The 19,200-nt window shown below is 53.3% G+C and overlaps 7 protein-coding genes across 7 annotated transcripts; 6 read left to right on the top strand and 1 right to left on the bottom strand.

Moving 5' to 3' along the window:
* Positions 1–350: 350 nt before the first annotated feature.
* Positions 351–1,123, top strand: An08g04440 (uncharacterized protein; the record flags this gene model as incomplete). The annotated part of the gene is made up of 2 exons (XM_001392525.3): positions 351–869; positions 923–1,123. 2 exons carry the CDS (start codon positions 351–353, stop codon positions 1,121–1,123), a joined length of 720 nt encoding a protein of 239 aa, XP_001392562.1.
* A 350-nt stretch (positions 1,124–1,473) lies between these two features.
* Positions 1,474–3,274, bottom strand: An08g04450 (uncharacterized protein; the record flags this gene model as incomplete). The annotated part of the gene is made up of 3 exons (XM_001392526.3): positions 1,474–1,531; positions 1,586–2,930; positions 2,992–3,274. The coding sequence occupies 3 exons, from the start codon at positions 3,272–3,274 to the stop codon at positions 1,474–1,476; spliced, it is 1,686 nt and encodes a 561-aa protein (XP_001392563.1).
* A 657-nt stretch (positions 3,275–3,931) lies between these two features.
* On the top strand, positions 3,932–4,621 carry An08g04460 (uncharacterized protein; the record flags this gene model as incomplete). Its single annotated transcript, XM_001392527.1, has 1 exon — positions 3,932–4,621. One exon carries the CDS (start codon positions 3,932–3,934, stop codon positions 4,619–4,621), a length of 690 nt encoding a protein of 229 aa, XP_001392564.1.
* A 648-nt stretch (positions 4,622–5,269) lies between these two features.
* Positions 5,270–6,856, top strand: An08g04470 (uncharacterized protein; the record flags this gene model as incomplete). Its single annotated transcript, XM_001392528.3, has 5 exons — positions 5,270–5,435; positions 5,494–5,522; positions 5,605–5,867; positions 5,931–6,610; positions 6,672–6,856. 5 exons carry the CDS (start codon positions 5,270–5,272, stop codon positions 6,854–6,856), a joined length of 1,323 nt encoding a protein of 440 aa, XP_001392565.1.
* A 918-nt stretch (positions 6,857–7,774) lies between these two features.
* Positions 7,775–10,631, top strand: An08g04480 (uncharacterized protein; the record flags this gene model as incomplete). The annotated part of the gene is made up of 4 exons (XM_001392529.3): positions 7,775–7,875; positions 8,039–8,476; positions 8,537–10,281; positions 10,339–10,631. The coding sequence occupies 4 exons, from the start codon at positions 7,775–7,777 to the stop codon at positions 10,629–10,631; spliced, it is 2,577 nt and encodes an 858-aa protein (XP_001392566.1).
* A 626-nt stretch (positions 10,632–11,257) lies between these two features.
* Positions 11,258–13,370, top strand: EPR (endoprotease Endo-Pro-Aspergillus niger; the record flags this gene model as incomplete). The annotated part of the gene is made up of 10 exons (XM_059749004.1): positions 11,258–11,497; positions 11,592–11,709; positions 11,765–11,919; positions 11,969–12,091; positions 12,141–12,313; positions 12,359–12,446; positions 12,499–12,604; positions 12,666–12,825; positions 12,886–13,086; positions 13,154–13,370. 10 exons carry the CDS (start codon positions 11,258–11,260, stop codon positions 13,368–13,370), a joined length of 1,581 nt encoding a protein of 526 aa, XP_059603985.1.
* Positions 13,371–14,623: 1,253 nt separating this feature from the next.
* Positions 14,624–19,189, top strand: An08g04500 (uncharacterized protein; the record flags this gene model as incomplete). The annotated part of the gene is made up of 4 exons (XM_001392531.1): positions 14,624–15,263; positions 15,312–15,370; positions 15,423–16,788; positions 16,833–19,189. The coding sequence occupies 4 exons, from the start codon at positions 14,624–14,626 to the stop codon at positions 19,187–19,189; spliced, it is 4,422 nt and encodes a 1,473-aa protein (XP_001392568.1).
* Between the last annotated feature and the right edge of the window lie 11 nt (positions 19,190–19,200).

Consider the following 19,200-nt stretch of genomic DNA (forward strand, 5'->3'; position numbering starts at 1 on the left):
CTAAGTACTACTTACTCTCCAGACAGTGACCAACAACCAACACAGCCACCCAGCGTGCCTGCCGCTCACATATGCAGGCGGATAACTGGCCAGATCGATTGGTGTCATGGCGTCAGCTACTATTCCATAGTTAGCAGCATTAAGGCTGCTTACACTAAGTCAAGTCACCAACTAACTAAGGAGTCCTACACTAGTCTAGGAGTAGTTGGCTGACCCCGCCAATCCCGCCTTTGGATTCCCCACTGCGGCGCCAATTTGCCCGCAGATTTCAGTCGATCCTGTTTCAATCACCACCACTCCTGTTACTTTTCTTTCCAACCCTCTTTCTGTTCCATTATTGAAGCAATAATATGCCCTCCACTACGAAGCGCCTGGGAGCCGATCCCTCCTCCACTACCACTACCACTACCGCCGCTCGCGATCTCGATCGGCGCGAACACTCCCCCACTGATGACGACCATCTCCAACACACCGCTACCTCCACCACTGGCCGTGAAGAAGATGAGGATGACGACGATGACTACACATCCTCGTCTGGGTCTAGCGATAGCGACAGCGACAGCGACGATGATGAGGAAGAAGAAGAAGAGCAAGTAAACCAGAAGGAGACTACGAAATCAGAATCTACACCCACCACAACTGCCTCAGACGATATCCCGCGCATTCGTGCTATACCTAAACCGCGCATCCACCGCATCAATAAAAACCCGGACTTGCTGTCCCGGCTATCGGCTTTCCTGCCGCAGATGAAATCTGCGAATGAGAAGCTCGAGCAGGAGATTGCGGCGGGAAGGGGCAAGGATGTGCGATTGGAATTGGATGGGGATGATGATGATGAGGATATGGAAGGGAGGCGGTATATTGAAATGGTATGGACTATATAATTCCTGAATCTGGCGGATGGGATGCTAATAGTGTGCAGAATCTGGGACTAGGTGTTCTAGAAGAGAAGCGGCCGGGAGATGATGACGAAGAGGATAATGTCGAGTCAAAGGGTGACCAGAACAATCAACATGTCCTGCCTGAGAGGCCGAAGTCTGGAAAAGACTCGAATGTCCTGGATACTCTGATGGGGAATGCGGATTCTTCAGCGGAGAAGAAGCCGACGATCGAGGAGATATAGGAAGTTTGCTGATTGCATGGGTTGGCGCTTTGGGTTACCTGTTGGTTTATAAAAGTTGGTCGCTACTATAGATTTTCTCAGGGTTATTTGCATTTTGGCATACTCGAAGGAGTGGTTTTACAAAAGTGGTTTTCGGCCTACATGTCATACAGTCTCTGGTATCATAGATCAAGCATAACATAATAATCGTACCCAAACAAACACCAGCCAAGTCTAAGAATACACAGGGAACGAAAAAAACTGAGTCAATGATCTAGTTTATTTGCATGATATTAGACATGTATACGTCCAAGCGCAGATGCGCAAGGTGGATTAAACTGTCGTCGCTGCATCACCTAACGTCTGTTCGTCTAGGAAACCTCCTTCACCCGGCATGTCCAGCCGGATTCCTGGCTCAGCAGGGGCAGACTATCACTCGTTAGTATCGTACGTGAATGCAAAAAGTAATTTAAGGGGTCTTACCTCGCACCCAGGCACCAGCCAAGTTCGTTGTTCTTGATCTTCTTCGCGATCTTCACCTCGCGCGACAACGGCATTTCGTATCCCGTGTGCAACAGACCCAACATAAAGTTCAAGTCCAGGCACCACTCGGGGCGATCGCGCAGCTGGGGCAGCGCATCCTCGACACCCTCGAAGATGTTCCATGCGGGCTCTCCCGCGCAGACCGTCGACGTGAGCTGGTGCAGCTCGTCCAAGGTGAAGGAGTCAGGCATGCCCAAGGGCTTGGTGCGGTCGTAGAAGTAGGAGAAGATGTACACATCTTCGCGGGCGAACGTCTTCTCCAGAGAAGGCTGGTGAACGCCGTTGAAGGAGCAGGGCGCCAGCTTACAGTCAGCATCCTTGTTCAGGATCTTCTCAGTCAAGCCACGGCACTGAGGTGCCGCAGAAGCGCCTTGCTTCGGGCCAACCATCTTCACCGTCACCTTACCCGCGAGCGGGTGGTCATTGTCGAAGGTCAACTCGACATCGCGCTCCATACCAGGTCCAATGCAGGGATTGGAAATCGGCTGCTTCAACCAGGACATATCAACGGGGCTGGCGGCCAACTTGGCATCGACAATCGCCTTGTGTACAGCATCCCGAGCAGCCATCAATCCGTAACCCAAATGAGAGTGCTGATAGAGATCGAAGTGACGACCGCCGAATTGGAGCGAGTACTTGTGGTCACCGTCCGCCAAGTGCTCGGGCATACCGCCCGACGGGCTCTTGGGGAACGTGGGCTGGAAAACGATCTGAGTGGAACCACCGCCCAGGTCAAAAATGGCAGCGGTAGGGGTCTCGTCCGGACCGCCGATCTTACCGAGGAGGTAGTTGGTTGTGATCCAGGCATAGACACCCTCGTCACTGCCATCCATGATTTGCACACCACCCTGTTCGCGGGAGACAACGGGGAAGGGGTAGACGGTTTCCAGGCGAGTACGCACGGCCTCCAGGATCCTCTGGCTCATCTCGGGACCAAGCATACGCAGTCCAGCGGTGGCCTTCACGGCAATGGGAGAGCAAGACTGGTAGTCGGCGGGCACGGACTTGAGAGCCACCTGCATCAGAGGGTCCAGACTCTTGGCCGCTCCCTCGGCATCTTCCTTGTAGGCGCTCAGTCCGGAGCCACCCTGTCTCTTCTCGGTTTGCTCGAAGACCTCGTTCTCAAGTTCGGGAGTGGGGCCGCAGTTGTTGAAGCGGTAGACGTGGATGCGAGAGCCCTGACTGCCAGCGTCGATCATGAGCGCATACTGGATCAGAGGCTTGGAGGGGTCATGAGGTTTCGTGCACTTGTCAGTTAGGGGAGCGACGCCATTCAATGGTGGCTCTGGAAATTGGCCGTCAGTCCAAGTCGACTTCCCCGTTATAGGGGGGTGGAGGGCACTTACGAGATCCGAAGTTGCCCACAGCGGGCTTGGACGGCGACAGCCACAGCAACAGAAGAAGCACTGCACTAACGATGGCACCTGTCTTCAGGTAGCGGGAGCGCTGGCTTTGGGACATCATCATGTGGGAGAAACTGCGACGAGATCTGCCAAACGATTTGTCCAAGGCGACTAAGGGGATCGCGGGTTCGGAAGCGTGCGACACCGAACGCCTGCTAGGTCTAGAACCTGACGCTGAAAAGGACGATGTACCTCGAGTATGTCGACTGTCAACACCAGTCGACATGCGGACAAGGCCAAGTACTAATTAAAGGCTGTAGCGTTAGGTCCCGGGGACAACGCTCTCGGGTTCCGACCGAGTTGGAGTAAACGGAAAGAAAGACGATTAACGGTAGGAACGAAGAGAAAGCATAGGATCGACCGGGCGCCTCCGGTGCAGGCCACAAAGACAGTGGGAAGCAAAAAGACCGACCAACGAGTGGAAGGAGAACGATAGGGGGAGAGCGAGCGGAAGAGAGGGAGGGAGGGAGGAAGAGAGAAAGAAAGAATGAGGGTGGAGGAGGAGGAAGACACGGAGAGGCAAATGAAGGCCAGTTAGTACTTGTTCTTAATTATTCTTGGCCTCTCAGGGTCTTTTTTTGAAACGAATGGGGGGCTCCGCTTCCACTTGCTGGCTTAACCTGGGCTCCAACTGGCTCAAGTTGTGGCGTTGGAGGTTCCCCGTGGCTGGTGGGCGGTCGCCGCATGCAGCCAGACTCAGCCGGCCTCATTCCCGGACATTGACCTCACCACATGGTTCCCTGCAGCCTATGATAGCGACCGTTGGAATTTAATCTCTCCCAGCTTCTTCCGTCCCCGATCTTGATCTCTGCCCTCGTCCAATCCATCCGAATCCCGCTCCTCGTCCGTTGTCGGTGTCAGCGCCGCTGTCACTTTTGTGGAAATGAAGCACATGCGCCGTCTCGTCCCTCCGACACGGGCTCTTCGCCAGATCCTCCTCACTCCTCAACCTGCCTTTCGACCTCAGTTCTTCCAACTCAGTCCCCGAATCAATGAAGTCCCCTCTCGTTCCTACAGCCCAACTAGTCCTCTCCTCAAATTTCGTACAAGAGCTACTCCTCGCGCCCTGCCGCAATACGTCCTCGACGAAGAGATCGGAGCACAATATGTCCAGATCGTGAATGAAAACAACAGCCTTGACCCTCCTGTGAGCCTTCGGGATGCTCTGCGACAAATCGACCGTTCCAGTCAAACCTTGCAGCAGGTGTCACCGGGTAGTGGGGATGGGGTGCCGATTTGCAAGGTTGTAAACAAGTTCGAGCTGCGGGAAATAGCAAAGGCAAAGGCGAAACCTGCCAAGGATGGTCTTAAGCAGCTAGAACTGAATTGGGCCATTGACGCCCATGATCTCTCACATCGCTTAAAGCAACTCACGAATTTCCTCGAGAAGGGTCGGAAGGTGGAGCTGATCTTGACGAGAAAAAAGCACAAGCGATCGCCTACCGTGGAGGAAGTGAAGAACCTCATGGACAAGGTGATGGAGACGGTGCGGGAGGCCAAGGCGATGCCAGTTAGACCCATGGAAGGGGAGCCGGGCAAACATGTGGTGTTGGTGGTGAAGAAGGATGTTTGAGAGGTCATATAAGCATGATGGGTTGATGGATTTAAGTATGTATACTATTGACGGCCTTGAGTGGTATTGGTTCTGTACATATAACGGACCACTGTTTATCGTCGGTGCTTGGAAATGTTCTAGCAAACTTTCCAACCACTGTTGTATGGGATATATATTTTTACCCGACTGAAGGATGGTGTGCATCCTTATTAGCATGTCGGGCGGGGTCTGATACTGTATTGCAGCTCCCGTTCCGACAGTATGAGTTGGGAGCTGTCAGGTCGGGGTATGGGGCACATGATGCTAAGCTATACGGAAACTCGGGGACACGAACAGTGCATAAGCTGGATCCAATCAAGATGGGGAAAGAAAAAGAACTATAGAAAAGAAGAAGCAGAACCAAATCAAAACTAGTCATTAATAACTAGCCCTTCAGGGTCTGCTGTGCCTGTACCTGGTATACACTAAGTATCTCCAACCTTCAAGGTTATTCGTCCCTGGCGACTCCGCAATACTGCAGGTGTGATTGGTCGACGGCTGAGTCAGCGCCTCCCTAAATTTTTCCGGGCTCAACAAGAAGCGCTGCTCGAACTTCCCGGCCGTTCAGCTCGTCCTCTTCCTGTTCCCATTCCTGTCCGGTTGTGTTTCCATCGCAGGGTAGCCATCATGTCCAGCCTCGCCAGATCTGCCAACCTCCTTTTCCGCTCTAGCAGGGCCTCCCTGCTGCGCCCCCGCGCTGTCAACCCCATCCAGCATGTCTTCCTCGGCGACAAGCTGGCTGCCCGTGGTATGGCAACCGCTTTCGAGCGTACCAAGCCTCACGTCAACATTGGTAGGTTGCCATCATCATCTCTTATCCATCAATGCAGTTACTCATCGCTATTTCATAGGTACCATTGGTCACGTCGATCACGGCAAGGTTAGACCACAATTCCTTCCCCTCTCGCTGCGTTGATGTTTTCCCCGATATGGTCCGAAAACTTCTCACACGTTTCCTCTAGACCACCTTGACCGCTGCCATCACCAAGCACCAGGCCTCCAAGGGTCTCGCTCAGTTCCTTGAGTATGGTGCCATTGACAAGGCTCCTGAGGAGCGTAAGCGTGGTATCACCATCTCCTCTGCCCACATCGAGTACGCTACCGATGCTCGTCACTACTCCCACGTCGACTGCCCCGGTCACGCCGATTACATCAAGAACATGATCACTGGTGCCGCCAACATGGACGGTGCTATCATTGTCGTCGCCGCTTCCGACGGTCAGATGTACGCTGAAACCCCAACAGAATAACCCCCTTGAGTATATGTGCTTACACTGGCTATCAACAGGCCCCAGACTCGTGAGCACTTGCTGCTTGCTCGTCAGGTCGGTGTCCAGAAGATCGTTGTCTTCGTCAACAAGGTCGATGCCATCGATGACCCGGAGATGCTGGAGCTCGTCGAGCTGGAAATGCGCGAGCTTCTCAGCAGCTACGGCTTCGAGGGTGAGGAGACCCCCATCATCTTCGGCTCTGCTCTCTGCGCCATTGAGGACCGCCGCCCCGACATCGGTGCCGAGCGTATCGACGCTCTCCTGGAGGCCGTTGACACTTGGATCCCCACTCCCCAGCGTGACCTTGACAAGCCTTTCTTGATGTCCATTGAGGAAGTTTTCTCCATCCCTGGTCGTGGTACCGTCGCTTCCGGCCGTGTTGAGCGTGGTCTCCTGAAGCGTGATAGCGAGGTTGAGATCATCGGTACCACCAACGAGGTCATCAAGACCAAGGTCACCGACATTGAGACCTTCAAGAAGTCTTGCACTGAGTCCCGTGCTGGTGACAACTCCGGTCTCCTTCTCCGTGGTGTCCGCCGTGAGGATCTCCGCCGTGGTATGGTCATTGCCGCTCCTGGCAGCGCCAAGGCCAACAGCAAGTTCATGGTCTCCATGTACGTCCTGACCGAGGCTGAGGGTGGTCGCCGTACCGGTTTCGGTGTCCAGTACCGTCCCCAGCTGTTCATCCGCACTGCCGGTAAGTGATATCGTTTTACATTCCGCTACGAGAGAACAGGTTCTAATTTTGTCTGCTGCAGATGAGGCTGCTGAGTTCAGCTTCCCCGACGGAGACCAGTCCCGCCGTATCATGCCCGGTGACAACGTCGAGATGATCGTCAAGACCCACCGCCCCGTCGCCGCCGAGGCCGGTCAGCGCTTCAACATCCGTGAGGGTGGTCGCACTGTTGCCACTGGTCTGGTCACTCGTGTCCTGACCGAGTAAAAAGCGAGCCTACCGAGGTTTGTGTAGCAGGCCCGGAACACTGGCTGCTGTGTACTATGGGATAAAACGAAGCGAAAACAGAATTTGGACAGGGAATCGTTCATAATGTCTAAACACCATCTTGCAGCGCGGGCATCAGCGGGAGCATCCGGGACTGATACGCCAGGGTGGTGGATTGCACCGGAGTTTTTGAGTTATATCCATGTATCTGTATTTGTATTGAAATGTCTGTAGACTTTTGTATTTCTTCTCCTCTCTTCTCACTTCTCGGTATGTCGTTGAATATGATTGAATGATCTACTCGAATATCTTGACTGCAAGATAGGTTTTATAATTGTATATTCCGATAGTTGGGGTAGATCAAGAGAGACGATCCGATCTATCCATTTCTCCCCGATCCGGTTGCCCAGATCACGGACTCTGACTAGCCCGAAGTGGTTTAAGGCGGGATCAGACGATCGCGGCCTGGAGGCTCAGGCGACCAGACTGGCTGGCAACGGGGGATCAACTCCTGAGGCTGGCCAGAGTGACCACCGCCCGGACTAGAAGCCCTCCTGCCCTCCTTCCTGCCCGGCTTCTTCCAGCTCTCCTCTCACACTCGCTTTCCACCAGACCTCGGTGTGGATCCATTGTAGTCTTGTGATTGCCCGTCTCCCATGGTGATCCTCTCTTGACCTCATCCGTCTCGACTCTTCTCCTTCTCCCCTTACCTTTACATCCCGCACCTATCTGCCCCTACCTTTCACTTTCGCCACGCTCTCCGCATCTGACGTTGTCCCCAGCGGCGCTCCCCGTCCGTCGTCTCATCCTACCCCCCCGGAAACAGAACAACTATCCCATATCTCATACTCTTTCACCAGCACGGAATCTACGCTCTAAGACCATTCTGCGGCAGCAGCGCAACTGACGTATTCCGTCATGGCAACCAATGGCCATTTTGCCGCCATTGGCAACGGCAGCAGCGACAAGACAGCATATGAGCACGGGGTGCAGGTCATCGATGAAAATAAGGAGTTCAAGTAGGTTCTTCCGGTTGTCTATGAGTCCCAATACAAAGGTGATTGTTTGTGACGTTGGGGTCAAGTCTCAAGGGGTTTACGCAGAATGCGACTCTCCGTCATCCGCATCACCTGTTCAGGGGCTCTTGAACGGCGCATCAGCTAACAATTACAATTACTCTAGTGCGAATCTGTCCAAGTATCTTACCTTAGAGGATGTCACACCAGCCGGCTTCAATTATCACCTCATATCCGTCTTCGGCTCCCAGTCGACGGGAAAGTCGACCCTGCTCAACCACCTTTTCGGCACCCAGTTCTCCGTAATGTCAGAGTTGGAACGCCGTCAAACTACCAAGGGTATCTGGATGTCCAAGAACAAGAATGGCGGCGACTCATCAATGGCCGACAACATCCTGGTTATGGATGTTGAGGGTACTGATGGTCGCGAACGTGGAGAGGACCAGGACTTTGAGCGCAAAAGCGCCCTGTTTGCGCTTGCAACGAGTGAGGTCCTCATTGTCAATATCTGGGAGCATCAGGTTGGATTGTATCAGGGTGCCAACATGGGCTTGTTGAAGACCGTTTTTGAAGTTAACATGCAGCTTTTCCTGAAAGATAGGGCGTACGTTTCGCATATTGTTCTACGTGTTGCTCATGCTTTTTGCTGACCCTTAGCGTATAGTACCAGCCACCGTTCTCTTCTCTTCTTCGTCATTCGTGACTTTGTCGGCAACACGCCTCTCCAGAACCTGCAGCGGACACTGATGGAGGATATGTCACGCCTCTGGGACTCGATCTCTAAGCCTGCCGGTTTGGAACACTCTTCAGTGCATGATTACTTCGACTTTCAATTCTACGGTCTCCCACACAAGAGCTACCAGCCAGAACAGTTTGTTGCGGAGACAAAGAAGCTGAGCCTGCGTTTCCGTGAAGGACAGAAGGACCCTAGTTTGGATGCGCGCAAGGGCGAGTTTTCCGATGGAGGCGTCTTCCTCCCCGAGTACCACCGTCGCATTCCCGCGGACGGCTTTTCCCACTATGCGGAGGGAATCTGGGACCAGATTGTGAACAATAAGGATCTCGACCTCCCCACTCAGCAGGAACTGCTTGCGCAGTTCCGCTGTGATGAAATTCTGCGGGAGGTCATGGTTGCATTTGACGAGGCGATCGTTCCATTCGAGGATAAGCAGTCGCAGGCGGCTCGCCTCGGGGAACCGGAGATCCTCGGCGGCTTGGGAGCGGCGATGCGGGCCTCGCGGTCCAAGGCCTTTAAGAGCTTCGAAACGGAAGCCAGTCGGTACCACAAAGGAGTTTACCAGCGCAAACGCGCCGAGCTCGAGAGCAAGATCGATACCCGTTTGAAGGCTCTATTCCAGGGCCAGCTGGATGCGACCCATAAGTCTGGTATTACCGAGTTCAGCGAGGCAGTGTCGGGTGCTGTCAAGGCCGGACAGAAGAAGGGCACTGGCTATGACTTCGCCGAAATTGTGAACGAGGAAGTGACCAAGGCAGTGCAGAAGTTCAAGGAGGTTGCGCACGAAACGGCCGTGGAGGGCGCCGCCTGGAGTGACTCTCAACAGCAGCTGGCACTGTATGAGAAGGAACTCGCGGAAGTGAGCGCACGGCTGCGTCGCGAGGAGATGCGACGACTGGCCAGCCGGGTCGAGCGTTGGGTGCAGTCTCGCCTGGGCGAGTCGGTTGGTCTCGAGTTCAATGCTCTTGGGTCCGGACGGGCCGGAGGTGGCGCTCCGGAAGAGGGAGAGAAGCCTACGGAGAAGAAATTTTGGGACCGTGTATGGAATGTGTTTGTGGAGACCGTGCTCGATGCCGAGCGCAGATTCACCGACCGCGCCAGTAGCTTCGACGCCAGCCTAGAGGAGGTGGATGTAGGGCTGTGGCGGTTGCGCCGGAAATCTTGGGGTGTTTTGCGCGCAAAGATTGACGAAGAGATGGTTGAGGGCAATCTGCTGCTGAAGCTGCGCGAGAACTTTGAGGACAAGTTCCGCTACGACGACGCTGGTGTTCCCCGAATCTGGCGGCCAACCGATGATATTGAGGGCATCTACACCCGTGCGCGCGAGTCGACGCTAACCCTGATTCCCCTTCTATCACGGTTCCGACTGGCGGAGACCTCTGCACCACCGCCACTGGATCGCTGGGTTGGGCACACGCCAAGCTCTGCGACTGCGGCCGATGAGGAGGACCTGCCGCCGATCGGTGGAGTAGACGAGGAGGAGGGCAAGAGCTTGGAAGAGGAGATGACGATTCTCAGCGAGTCTAAGCGGCAGGAGCTGACGGTGCGGTTCAAGAAGGCTGCGGATGGAGTGTACGTGGAGGCCAAGCGCAGCGCCATCGGCGGCATGACGCAGGTGCCCCTGTACTTTTATGGCATTCTTCTGGCGCTTGGCTGGAACGAGATTGTGGCTGGTAAGTTTCGCACTATGAATTTCGGGTTCTGGGTTGATCATGGCTAACTGTGCACAGTTCTTCGTAACCCTGCCTACTTCTTCCTCTTGTTTGTGTGCCTCGTTGCAGGGTACGTGACGTACCAGCTCAATCTGTGGGGACCGATCATGAAGATGACGGAGGCTGCATCGAACCAGGCACTCGTGGAGGGTAAGAAGCGACTGCGCGAGTTTCTCGAGTCTTCGGATACGGGACGACAGGCAATTGCGATGTCGACGGCCGGCGGTGCTGGCCGGGGGGAGCAGGTGGAGATGTCGCGCCTCAACAAGCAGGGAAAGACAACGGCCGAGGATGAGGACGGTGACTTGTAAGAGAGGCAGAAGGAGTCATTTATCACTTGTATTCCAATGTATTTTCCATTTATAGATACTGCATTCAAATGCACCGTTTAGCATAGCATCCCACATTCTATTTCATTCCAATCTCATGCCATTGCCATCCCCGGTATTAATTTACTTCTCCGCCTTATCTTGCAATCTTGCAATCTCTTTCTCCTCGTTATCACGCGTTCCTGCAGGCGCACCTCCGATGGCACTGCAGCCGGAGTCCCCGCGGCGCCGGCACTACTAAAGACTAAAGTGTCTAGTCTAGCCTCCAATGTGCTCACCTCCATCAGCATCTCATCCATTTATCTTCTGACGATGTCATCTGCAGGCTCCACCCCCTCCGGCCGCCCCGACGCTCTCCGACGGTGCACAACAATCAATTCTGCAGTCACGCTCAAGATTCGTCCCTGCCGGACTCCTCATGCCGTGCCTGGTTTAATCTATGCAATGGAGTAAGGTAGTATCGCCTAGCAGGAGCGGAGTTCCTGCTGCGCTCACGCCATGGTGCCGGCGCAGACATAAATCGCTCGTTTCCTCCGGCGCTGGCCGTTCTCTCGAGCCAGTTTGTCTGTTGTGGTTGTAGGATCCTCTGTTCCCCTCGACAGCTCACAATGCGTTCCTTCTCCGTTGTCGCTGCCGCGTCACTGGCGCTCTCTTGGGCGTCTCTGGCCCAGGCTGCTCGCCCCCGTCTTGTGCCCAAGCCTATCTCTCGGCCAGCTTCGAGTAAGTCGGCTGCGACTACGGGTGAGGCTTATTTTGAGCAGCTGCTGGACCATCACAACCCGGAGAAGGGAACGTTTTCCCAGCGGTACTGGTGGAGTACTGAATACTGGGGTGGACCTGGGTCACCGGTGCGTCTCTGACATTTGGTCTTATGACCGGCCATATTGAAACTTAGCCGGTGGCAAGGTCCGCAATCATGAGGAACATTGCTGATTAAACTAGGTGGTCCTCTTTAACCCTGGAGAGGTCTCTGCCGATGGCTATGAGGGGTATCTCACCAACGATACTCTCACTGGTGTCTATGCGCAGGAGATCCAGGGTGCCGTCATTCTCATTGAACGTGAGTGTCACTGCTACCATGGAAAAAAGACATTCGCTGATCGACCCCAATCTAGACCGCTACTGGGGCGACTCTTCGCCTTATGAGGTGCTCAATGCCGAAACACTTCAGTATCTCACACTGGATCAGTCCATTCTGGACATGACCTACTTCGCCGAGACGGTAAAGCTGCAGTTCGATAATAGCAGCCGCAGCAATGCGCAGAATGCTGTATGTTACCTTCACCGCTCTATGTTTCTGATAGGTACTGACAACGTAGCCCTGGGTCATGGTCGGTGGCTCATACAGCGGTGCCTTGACGGCTTGGACCGAGTCTATCGCGCCTGGAACGTTCTGGGCTTACCATGCCACCAGTGCGCCTGTGGAGGCTATCTATGACTTTGTAGGTGTAGCCTGCTCTTGTTATCTATACTTGCAGCTAACCAAGCCAGTGGCAATACTTCTACCCCATTCAGCAAGGTATGGCACAGAACTGCAGCAAGGATGTGTCTCTGGTAGCCGAGTATGTCGACAAAATTGGGAAGAATGGAACTGCCAAGGAACAGCAGGAGCTCAAAGAATTGTTTGGTCTGGGAGCTGTTGAGCATTACGATGACTTTGCCGCGTGAGTACTTCAAAGTCTATAGACGAGCTTTTCTGACAGGAACAGTGTCCTGCCCAACGGACCGTACCTCTGGCAAGACAACGACTTTGTCACAGGATACTCTTCCTTCTTCCAGTTCTGTGATGCTGTCGAGGTGAGTTACCACCAGATTCCTCTTGATTGAAGCAATATACTAACGGACACAGGGTGTCGAAGCCGGCGCGGCAGTGACCCCCGGCCCCGAGGGCGTCGGACTTGAAAAGGCCCTGGCCAACTACGCAAACTGGTTCAATTCAACCATACTCCCTAACTGTATTTCACCATCTCTTGTCTCGTTCCTCTCCCTTATCCTCCCAGACTAACCTAGTGACAGACTGCGCAAGCTACGGCTACTGGACCGACGAATGGAGCGTCGCCTGTTTCGACAGCTATAATGCCTCGAGCCCCATCTTCACCGACACCTCCGTGGGTAACCCTGTCGACCGCCAATGGGAATGGTTCCTCTGCAACGAGCCTTTCTTCTGGTGGCAGGAGTGCGTACCCCTTACCTCATTCATGATAACACACGAACAATTCCACTAACAAAGATCCAGCGGTGCCCCCGAGGGAACCTCCACTATTGTGCCCCGGCTCGTCAGCGCCTCCTACTGGCAACGCCAATGCCCGCTCTACTTCCCCGAAGTTAACGGCTACACGTACGGCAGCGCGAAGGGTAAAAACTCCGCTACGGTGAACAGCTGGACGGGTGGATGGGATATGACCCGCAACACGACGCGGTTGATCTGGACGAACGGGTAGGTCTCCCCCTAATTTCCGTTGAATGTGATGTGAAGATAAACTCAATGCTAATAAATTGAGAAGGCAATATGACCCCTGGCGCGACTCCGGTGTGTCGAGCACTTTCCGGCCCGGTGGTCCGCTGGTTAGCACGGCGAACGAACCCGTGCAGATTATTCCGGGCGGGTTCCATTGCTCGGACTTGTATATGGAGGATTACTATGCGAATGAGGGTGTGAGGAAGGTGGTTGATAATGAGGTGAAGCAGATTAAGGAGTGGGTGGAGGAGTATTATGCTTGATGAAGATACTGGTGGACATATGGAGTGTACATAAGATGAATGGTCATAAAATGATGATGGTAGATACGGCTATGGCTGTTGATTAGATGGTCCTTTCGCATTTCCTAATTACTGAGCACGTGCTCCATGGTATGGGAAGTGGAGACGTTGCTATATATATTGACTGTCGGGCTATTGTTCACGGCGTAGAAGCTAGACGCTTTGTCTATGTGGCCTTCACTAAAGACCGTGACTCTGCCCAGTCTTCCCCCCTTCGAGGACCTGGTATTAGCCAAACCCACCCACAAACCTAACAAAGATCATCGTGACATTGAAGTCACTCTAGGTACTGCTGGCGCTGATTACAGTGGCTCAATTCGAACATTTCAACAGCACATAAGGGAAGGGTCGCTTCACTTGCTACCTTGATACGAAAGCAGCCACGCCCAACACTTATAGGGGTGACAACCATCGGCATGCTGGGTTATCTACTATATCTCCTGATTCTGTGGATCCTGGAGATCGATCTGGTACACTAATCTACTACAATGCATGTGAAGTAGGGATAGGCAAGCATCCACTCTCCATACTCACATGACAATAAACCGTTGTAGATCCCTCCAGATCCGACGACAGCATTATCCGCATACTGAATTACGATGTGATGGTTTGGCCTCTGCAAACTTTAACATCCGATAGTCTGGATGATCTGGGCTGGACTCGCCTGAGGTATCCATGACAAGTCAGCGGAGTTATTTAGTCAGCGGGGATAAGCTGACGGGGGCTCCGCTATCTCCCCGATCCGGCAATTGGGCTAGATCGGTTGCATCTTCATCCACGATCCACTTGCGGATCAACGTGGCTGATCGGATGCCCTGAAGACAATAGATCCGCTGACACATCCCACAATGGCCCCGTTCATTGGTGGTCGTGCTTCAGGCACCCTTAACGGCTTCTACTCTTGCGAGATCCGATGGACAACTAGGCTGAACCCTGCTCCATAAACTTCCCGGTTCATACTAAGATCCGGACCCGAGTATACGCACAGCCTAAGTCAACCCAATTTGCATGCTAGCAAGCTTTGTATGCTGAGCCATGGAAGCCGATCCGGTTCCCCTGAGGACCGATATCCCGAACAGGAGTATGCGAGGTTGTCATATAAAGACTGGGGCGCGATGCCTAATCTTCTTTCGAAAACACGCAGCGGACTCAACGCATTCCTCTCCTACCTCCTCGTGATTGCTGCCATTTGACAGGTGGCTAGCGTCTACGACATGGCTTCCGATCAGACAGTCCCCTGGTCCCGGGACGAGGATCACCTATTACGACAGAACACACCTAACACACTAGTTGCCCAGAATGAAGAAGGTTCACCACACCCCTCTGTGGCCCTCATTGGTCCCGAGGAGAGACAGAATCTAGTTCGGATCGCCACTCAAGAGTCGATCAGACGGCGCTCCAGCGTCTACACCCATCACACAGCTGCCTCCGGTCGCCCAGAAACCATGGACACAATCCGAGAGAATGACCCCTGTCTTGACCCCCAGACGGACAAGTTTGATCTCGGAAAGTGGCTTGCTTATGGTCTTGGTGAGCTTCGTCGAGAGGGTGCTCTCGATCTTCGACCAGGTATCGTGTTCAAGAACCTTTCCATCTCCGGGACTGGAGCGGCGGTTCAATTCCAAGATACCGTGGCATCGACCTTCGCTGCCCCTTTCCAGATTGGTGAGGCACTTCGGAATCGTCACTCTCCACCGAAACGGATCTTGAACGAGTTCAATGGCGTGTTGAAGAGCGGAGAGCTTCTTCTTGTGCTTGGTCGTCCGGGTGCGGGCTGCAGTACTTTTCTGAAGTCACTTTGTGGCGAGCTCGAGGGGTTGACTGTCAACGATGACAGCGTGATACATTATAATGGTAATACACTCATACTACATCTTTTTATTTTTTACTGACCCGATCTAGGTATTCCCCAACATCAGATGATCAAGGAGTTCAAAGGTGAAGTGGTCTACAACCAAGAGGTATGTCTACGCTGGTCATGATTTAGCATTACACCCGCTAACTATACTATAGGTGGACAAGCACTTCCCTCACCTCACCGTTGGCCAGACCCTCGAATTCGCCGCCGCTATGCGCACTCCACAGCATCGTATCAAAGGATTATCTCGAGAGGAACACGCAAAGCATCTCACAAAGGTTGTCATGGCTATCTTCGGGTTGAGCCACACTTATAATACCAAAGTTGGAAATGAGTTCATCAGAGGTGTCTCTGGAGGAGAACGCAAGCGTGTCAGTATTGCCGAGATGACTCTGGCTGCAGCACCTCTAGCTGCGTGGGACAATTCGACTCGTGGTCTCGACTCGGCCACCGCGCTAAAATTCGTCGAGGCTCTGCGATTGATGGCTGACCTGACAGGATCAGCTCATGCAGTTGCCATATATCAGGCGAGCCAGAGCATCTATGACATCTTTGATAAAGTGTCGGTACTCTATGAGGGCTGTCAAATTTACCTTGGACCTACCTCGGAGGCAAAAGCCTTCTTTGAGCGGCAGGGCTGGGAGTGCCCCCCGAGACAAACGACAGGTGATTTCCTGACCTCCGTTACCAACCCCCAGGAGCGTCGCCCACGTGCGGGCATGGAAGACCGTGTTCCTCGCACTCCTGACGACTTTGAAGCCTTTTGGCGTCAGTCACCAGAGTACCAGAAGATGCTTGCCGAGGTTGCGTCGTATGAAAAAGAACATCCTTTGCATAACGATGAGGTTACCAATACAGAGTTCCACGAGCGCAAGCGGGCTGTGCAAGCTAAGCACACGCGGCCCAAGTCGCCATTCTTGCTGAGTGTGCCCATGCAGATTAAACTAAACACGAAACGTGCTTATCAGCGGTTATGGATGGATATCCAGTCCACTGTATCAACAGTCTGTGGACAGATCATCATGGCCCTCATTATCGGCTCGGTTTACTATAATGCCCCCAACGACACTGCCTCTTTTGTTTCCAAAGGAGCAGCGCTCTTCTTCGCCGTCCTTTTGAACGCCCTGGCAGCTATGTCTGAGATCAATACGCTCTACGCCCAGCGACCGATTGTGGAAAAGCAAGCCTCGTATGCTTTTTACCATCCAGCAACAGAAGCTATTGCGGGCGTTGTTAGCGATATACCGGTGAAATTTGCTCTCGCTGTCGCGTTCAATATCATTCTTTACTTTATGGTCAACCTACGACGCGAACCGGCCCAGTTCTTCATCTACTTTTTGATCTCCTTCATTATCATGTTTGTCATGAGTGCAGTCTTCCGGACCATGGCGGCGGTTACGAAAACCATTTCCCAGGCTATGTCCCTGGCAGGCGTCTTGATCCTGGCTCTGATTGTCTATACTGGATTTGTGCTGCCCGTTCCTTCAATGCATCCATGGTTTGAGTGGATTCATTATCTCAGTATGTGCTCATTTGTCTCTTGTTGATTCTCGCTGACCGTTCAGATCCGATCTACTATGCGTTTGAAATACTCATCGCCAACGAATTCCACGGGCGCGAATTCCCCTGCTCTTCATTTGTCCCGTCATACGCTGACATGAATGGCTCTTCCTTCGTTTGTTCCACGTCTGGATCAATTGCCGGCGAAAAACTCGTCAGTGGTGATCGTTACATCGCCGTCAATTTCAAGTACTACTACAGCCACGTGTGGCGCAACTTTGGGATACTGATCGCTTTCTTGATCGCATTCATGGCGATCTACTTCGTCGCTACGGAGTTAAACTCGTCCACCACCAGCACAGCGGAGGTGTTGGTCTTCCACCGCAGCCAGAAGCGAGCCTTGTCGCGTGCCACGAGCCCCAAATCCCCTGATGTTGAAAATGGAGTTGAGCTAAGTACCATTAAACCAACTGGCACGGGAAAATCAGAGAATCTTGGAGGACTCGCTCCACAACAGGATATCTTTACTTGGCGCGACGTGTGTTATGATGTGGACATCAAAGGTGAAACTAGACGGCTTCTGGATCATGTATCAGGCTGGGTCAAACCTGGTACTCTCACTGCACTCATGGGTGTCAGTGGAGCAGGAAAGACCACTCTTCTCGATGTCCTCGCCCATCGAACCACCATGGGAGTGATTACTGGGGACATGTTTGTCAATGGTAATGGACTGGATGCTAGCTTCCAGCGGAAAACTGGATATGTCCAGCAACAAGATCTTCATCTCCAGACGGCTACTGTGCGTGAGTCACTGCAGTTCAGTGCTCTGCTTCGCCAGCCGCCTACTGTCTCGCTCAAGGAAAAGTACGACTATGTCGAAGAAGTTATCTCTATGCTGAAGATGGAGGACTTTGCTGAAGCAGTAGTCGGAGTTCCGGGAGAGGGCTTGAACGTTGAACAACGCAAGTTGCTAACTATCGGCGTGGAGCTAGCTGCACGGCCAAAGCTTCTTCTTTTTCTCGACGAACCCACAAGTGGCCTCGATTCTCAGAGTTCATGGGCGATCTGCGCCTTTCTGCGCCGTTTAGCCGACCATGGCCAGGCTGTCCTCTGTACCATTCACCAGCCTAGCGCCGTTTTGTTCCAGCAATTCGATCGGTTGCTATTCCTTGCTCGCGGCGGTAAGACCGTCTACTTCGGACCAGTGGGAGAAAACTCGCGCACACTGCTCGATTACTTTGAGGCCAACGGCGCTCCACGTCCTTGCGGTGAGGACGAGAACCCGGCTGAGTACATGCTTGAGATGGTCAACAAAGGCTCCAATGCCAAGGGGGAGAACTGGTTCGATGTCTGGAAGCAAAGCAATGAGAGCCAAGATGTCCAAGCGGAGATCGATCGCATTCACGCCGAGAAGCAGGGAGCACCTGTCGACGAAGATACCGAATGGAGCCACGCCGAATTCGCCATGCCGTTCTGGTTCCAGCTTTATCAAGTCACGTACCGTGTTTTCCAGCAGTACTGGCGCATGCCCTCGTATGTGCTGGCCAAATGGGGCCTGGGCGTGTTTGGCGGCCTCTTTATCGGATTTTCCTTCTATCACGCCAAATCTTCTCTCCAAGGATTGCAGACGATTATCTATTCTATCTTCATGCTGTGCTCTCTCTTTCCATCTCTTGTGCAGCAGATCATGCCGCTCTTCATCACCCAACGAGACCTCTACGAAGTCCGCGAACGTCCCAGCAAAGCATACAGCTGGAAAGCGTTCCTGATGGCCAACATCATTGTCGAAATCCCATACCAAATCGTCCTCGGCATCATCGTTTTTGCCTGCTACTATTTTCCGGTGGTAGGCATCCAAAGCTCCGCCCGCCAAGCCACCGTGCTCATCCTCTGCATCGAATTCTTCATCTACGTCAGCACCTTTGCGCACATGATAATCGCCGCACTTCCGGACACCGTCACCGCCAGTGCTATCGTTACTCTCCTCTTCGCCATGTCCTTGACCTTTTGCGGTATCATGCAATCGCCTTCCGCTCTCCCAGGATTCTGGATCTTCATGTACCGTGCATCACCGTTCACATACTGGGCCTCGGCAATGGTGTCTACACAGGTATCAGGAAGAGAGGTGGTGTGCTCGTCGTCAGAGCTGTCGGTCCTTGATCCCCCGGCGGGTCAGTCCTGCGGCGAGTATCTGGGACAGTATGCGGAGCTTGCTGGAGGCAATCTGCTGAATCCGAATGCTACGACGGGGTGTGAGTACTGCTCTGTGAGCACGGCAGATGCGTATATCAGTATGTCGGGCATTGTCGCGAGTGACAAGTGGAGGAATTTTGGGATCTTTTGGGTGTATATTGTTGTGCAGATTGCGGCCGCGGCGGCGTTTTATTATTTGTTCCGTGTGAAGAAATGGCGGAAGCAGTGAAAGAGTGGCAG

Source organism: Aspergillus niger (genome assembly GCF_000002855.4).
Source record: "Aspergillus niger supercontig An08".
Classification (NCBI taxonomy): Eukaryota; Fungi; Ascomycota; class Eurotiomycetes; order Eurotiales; family Aspergillaceae; genus Aspergillus; species Aspergillus niger.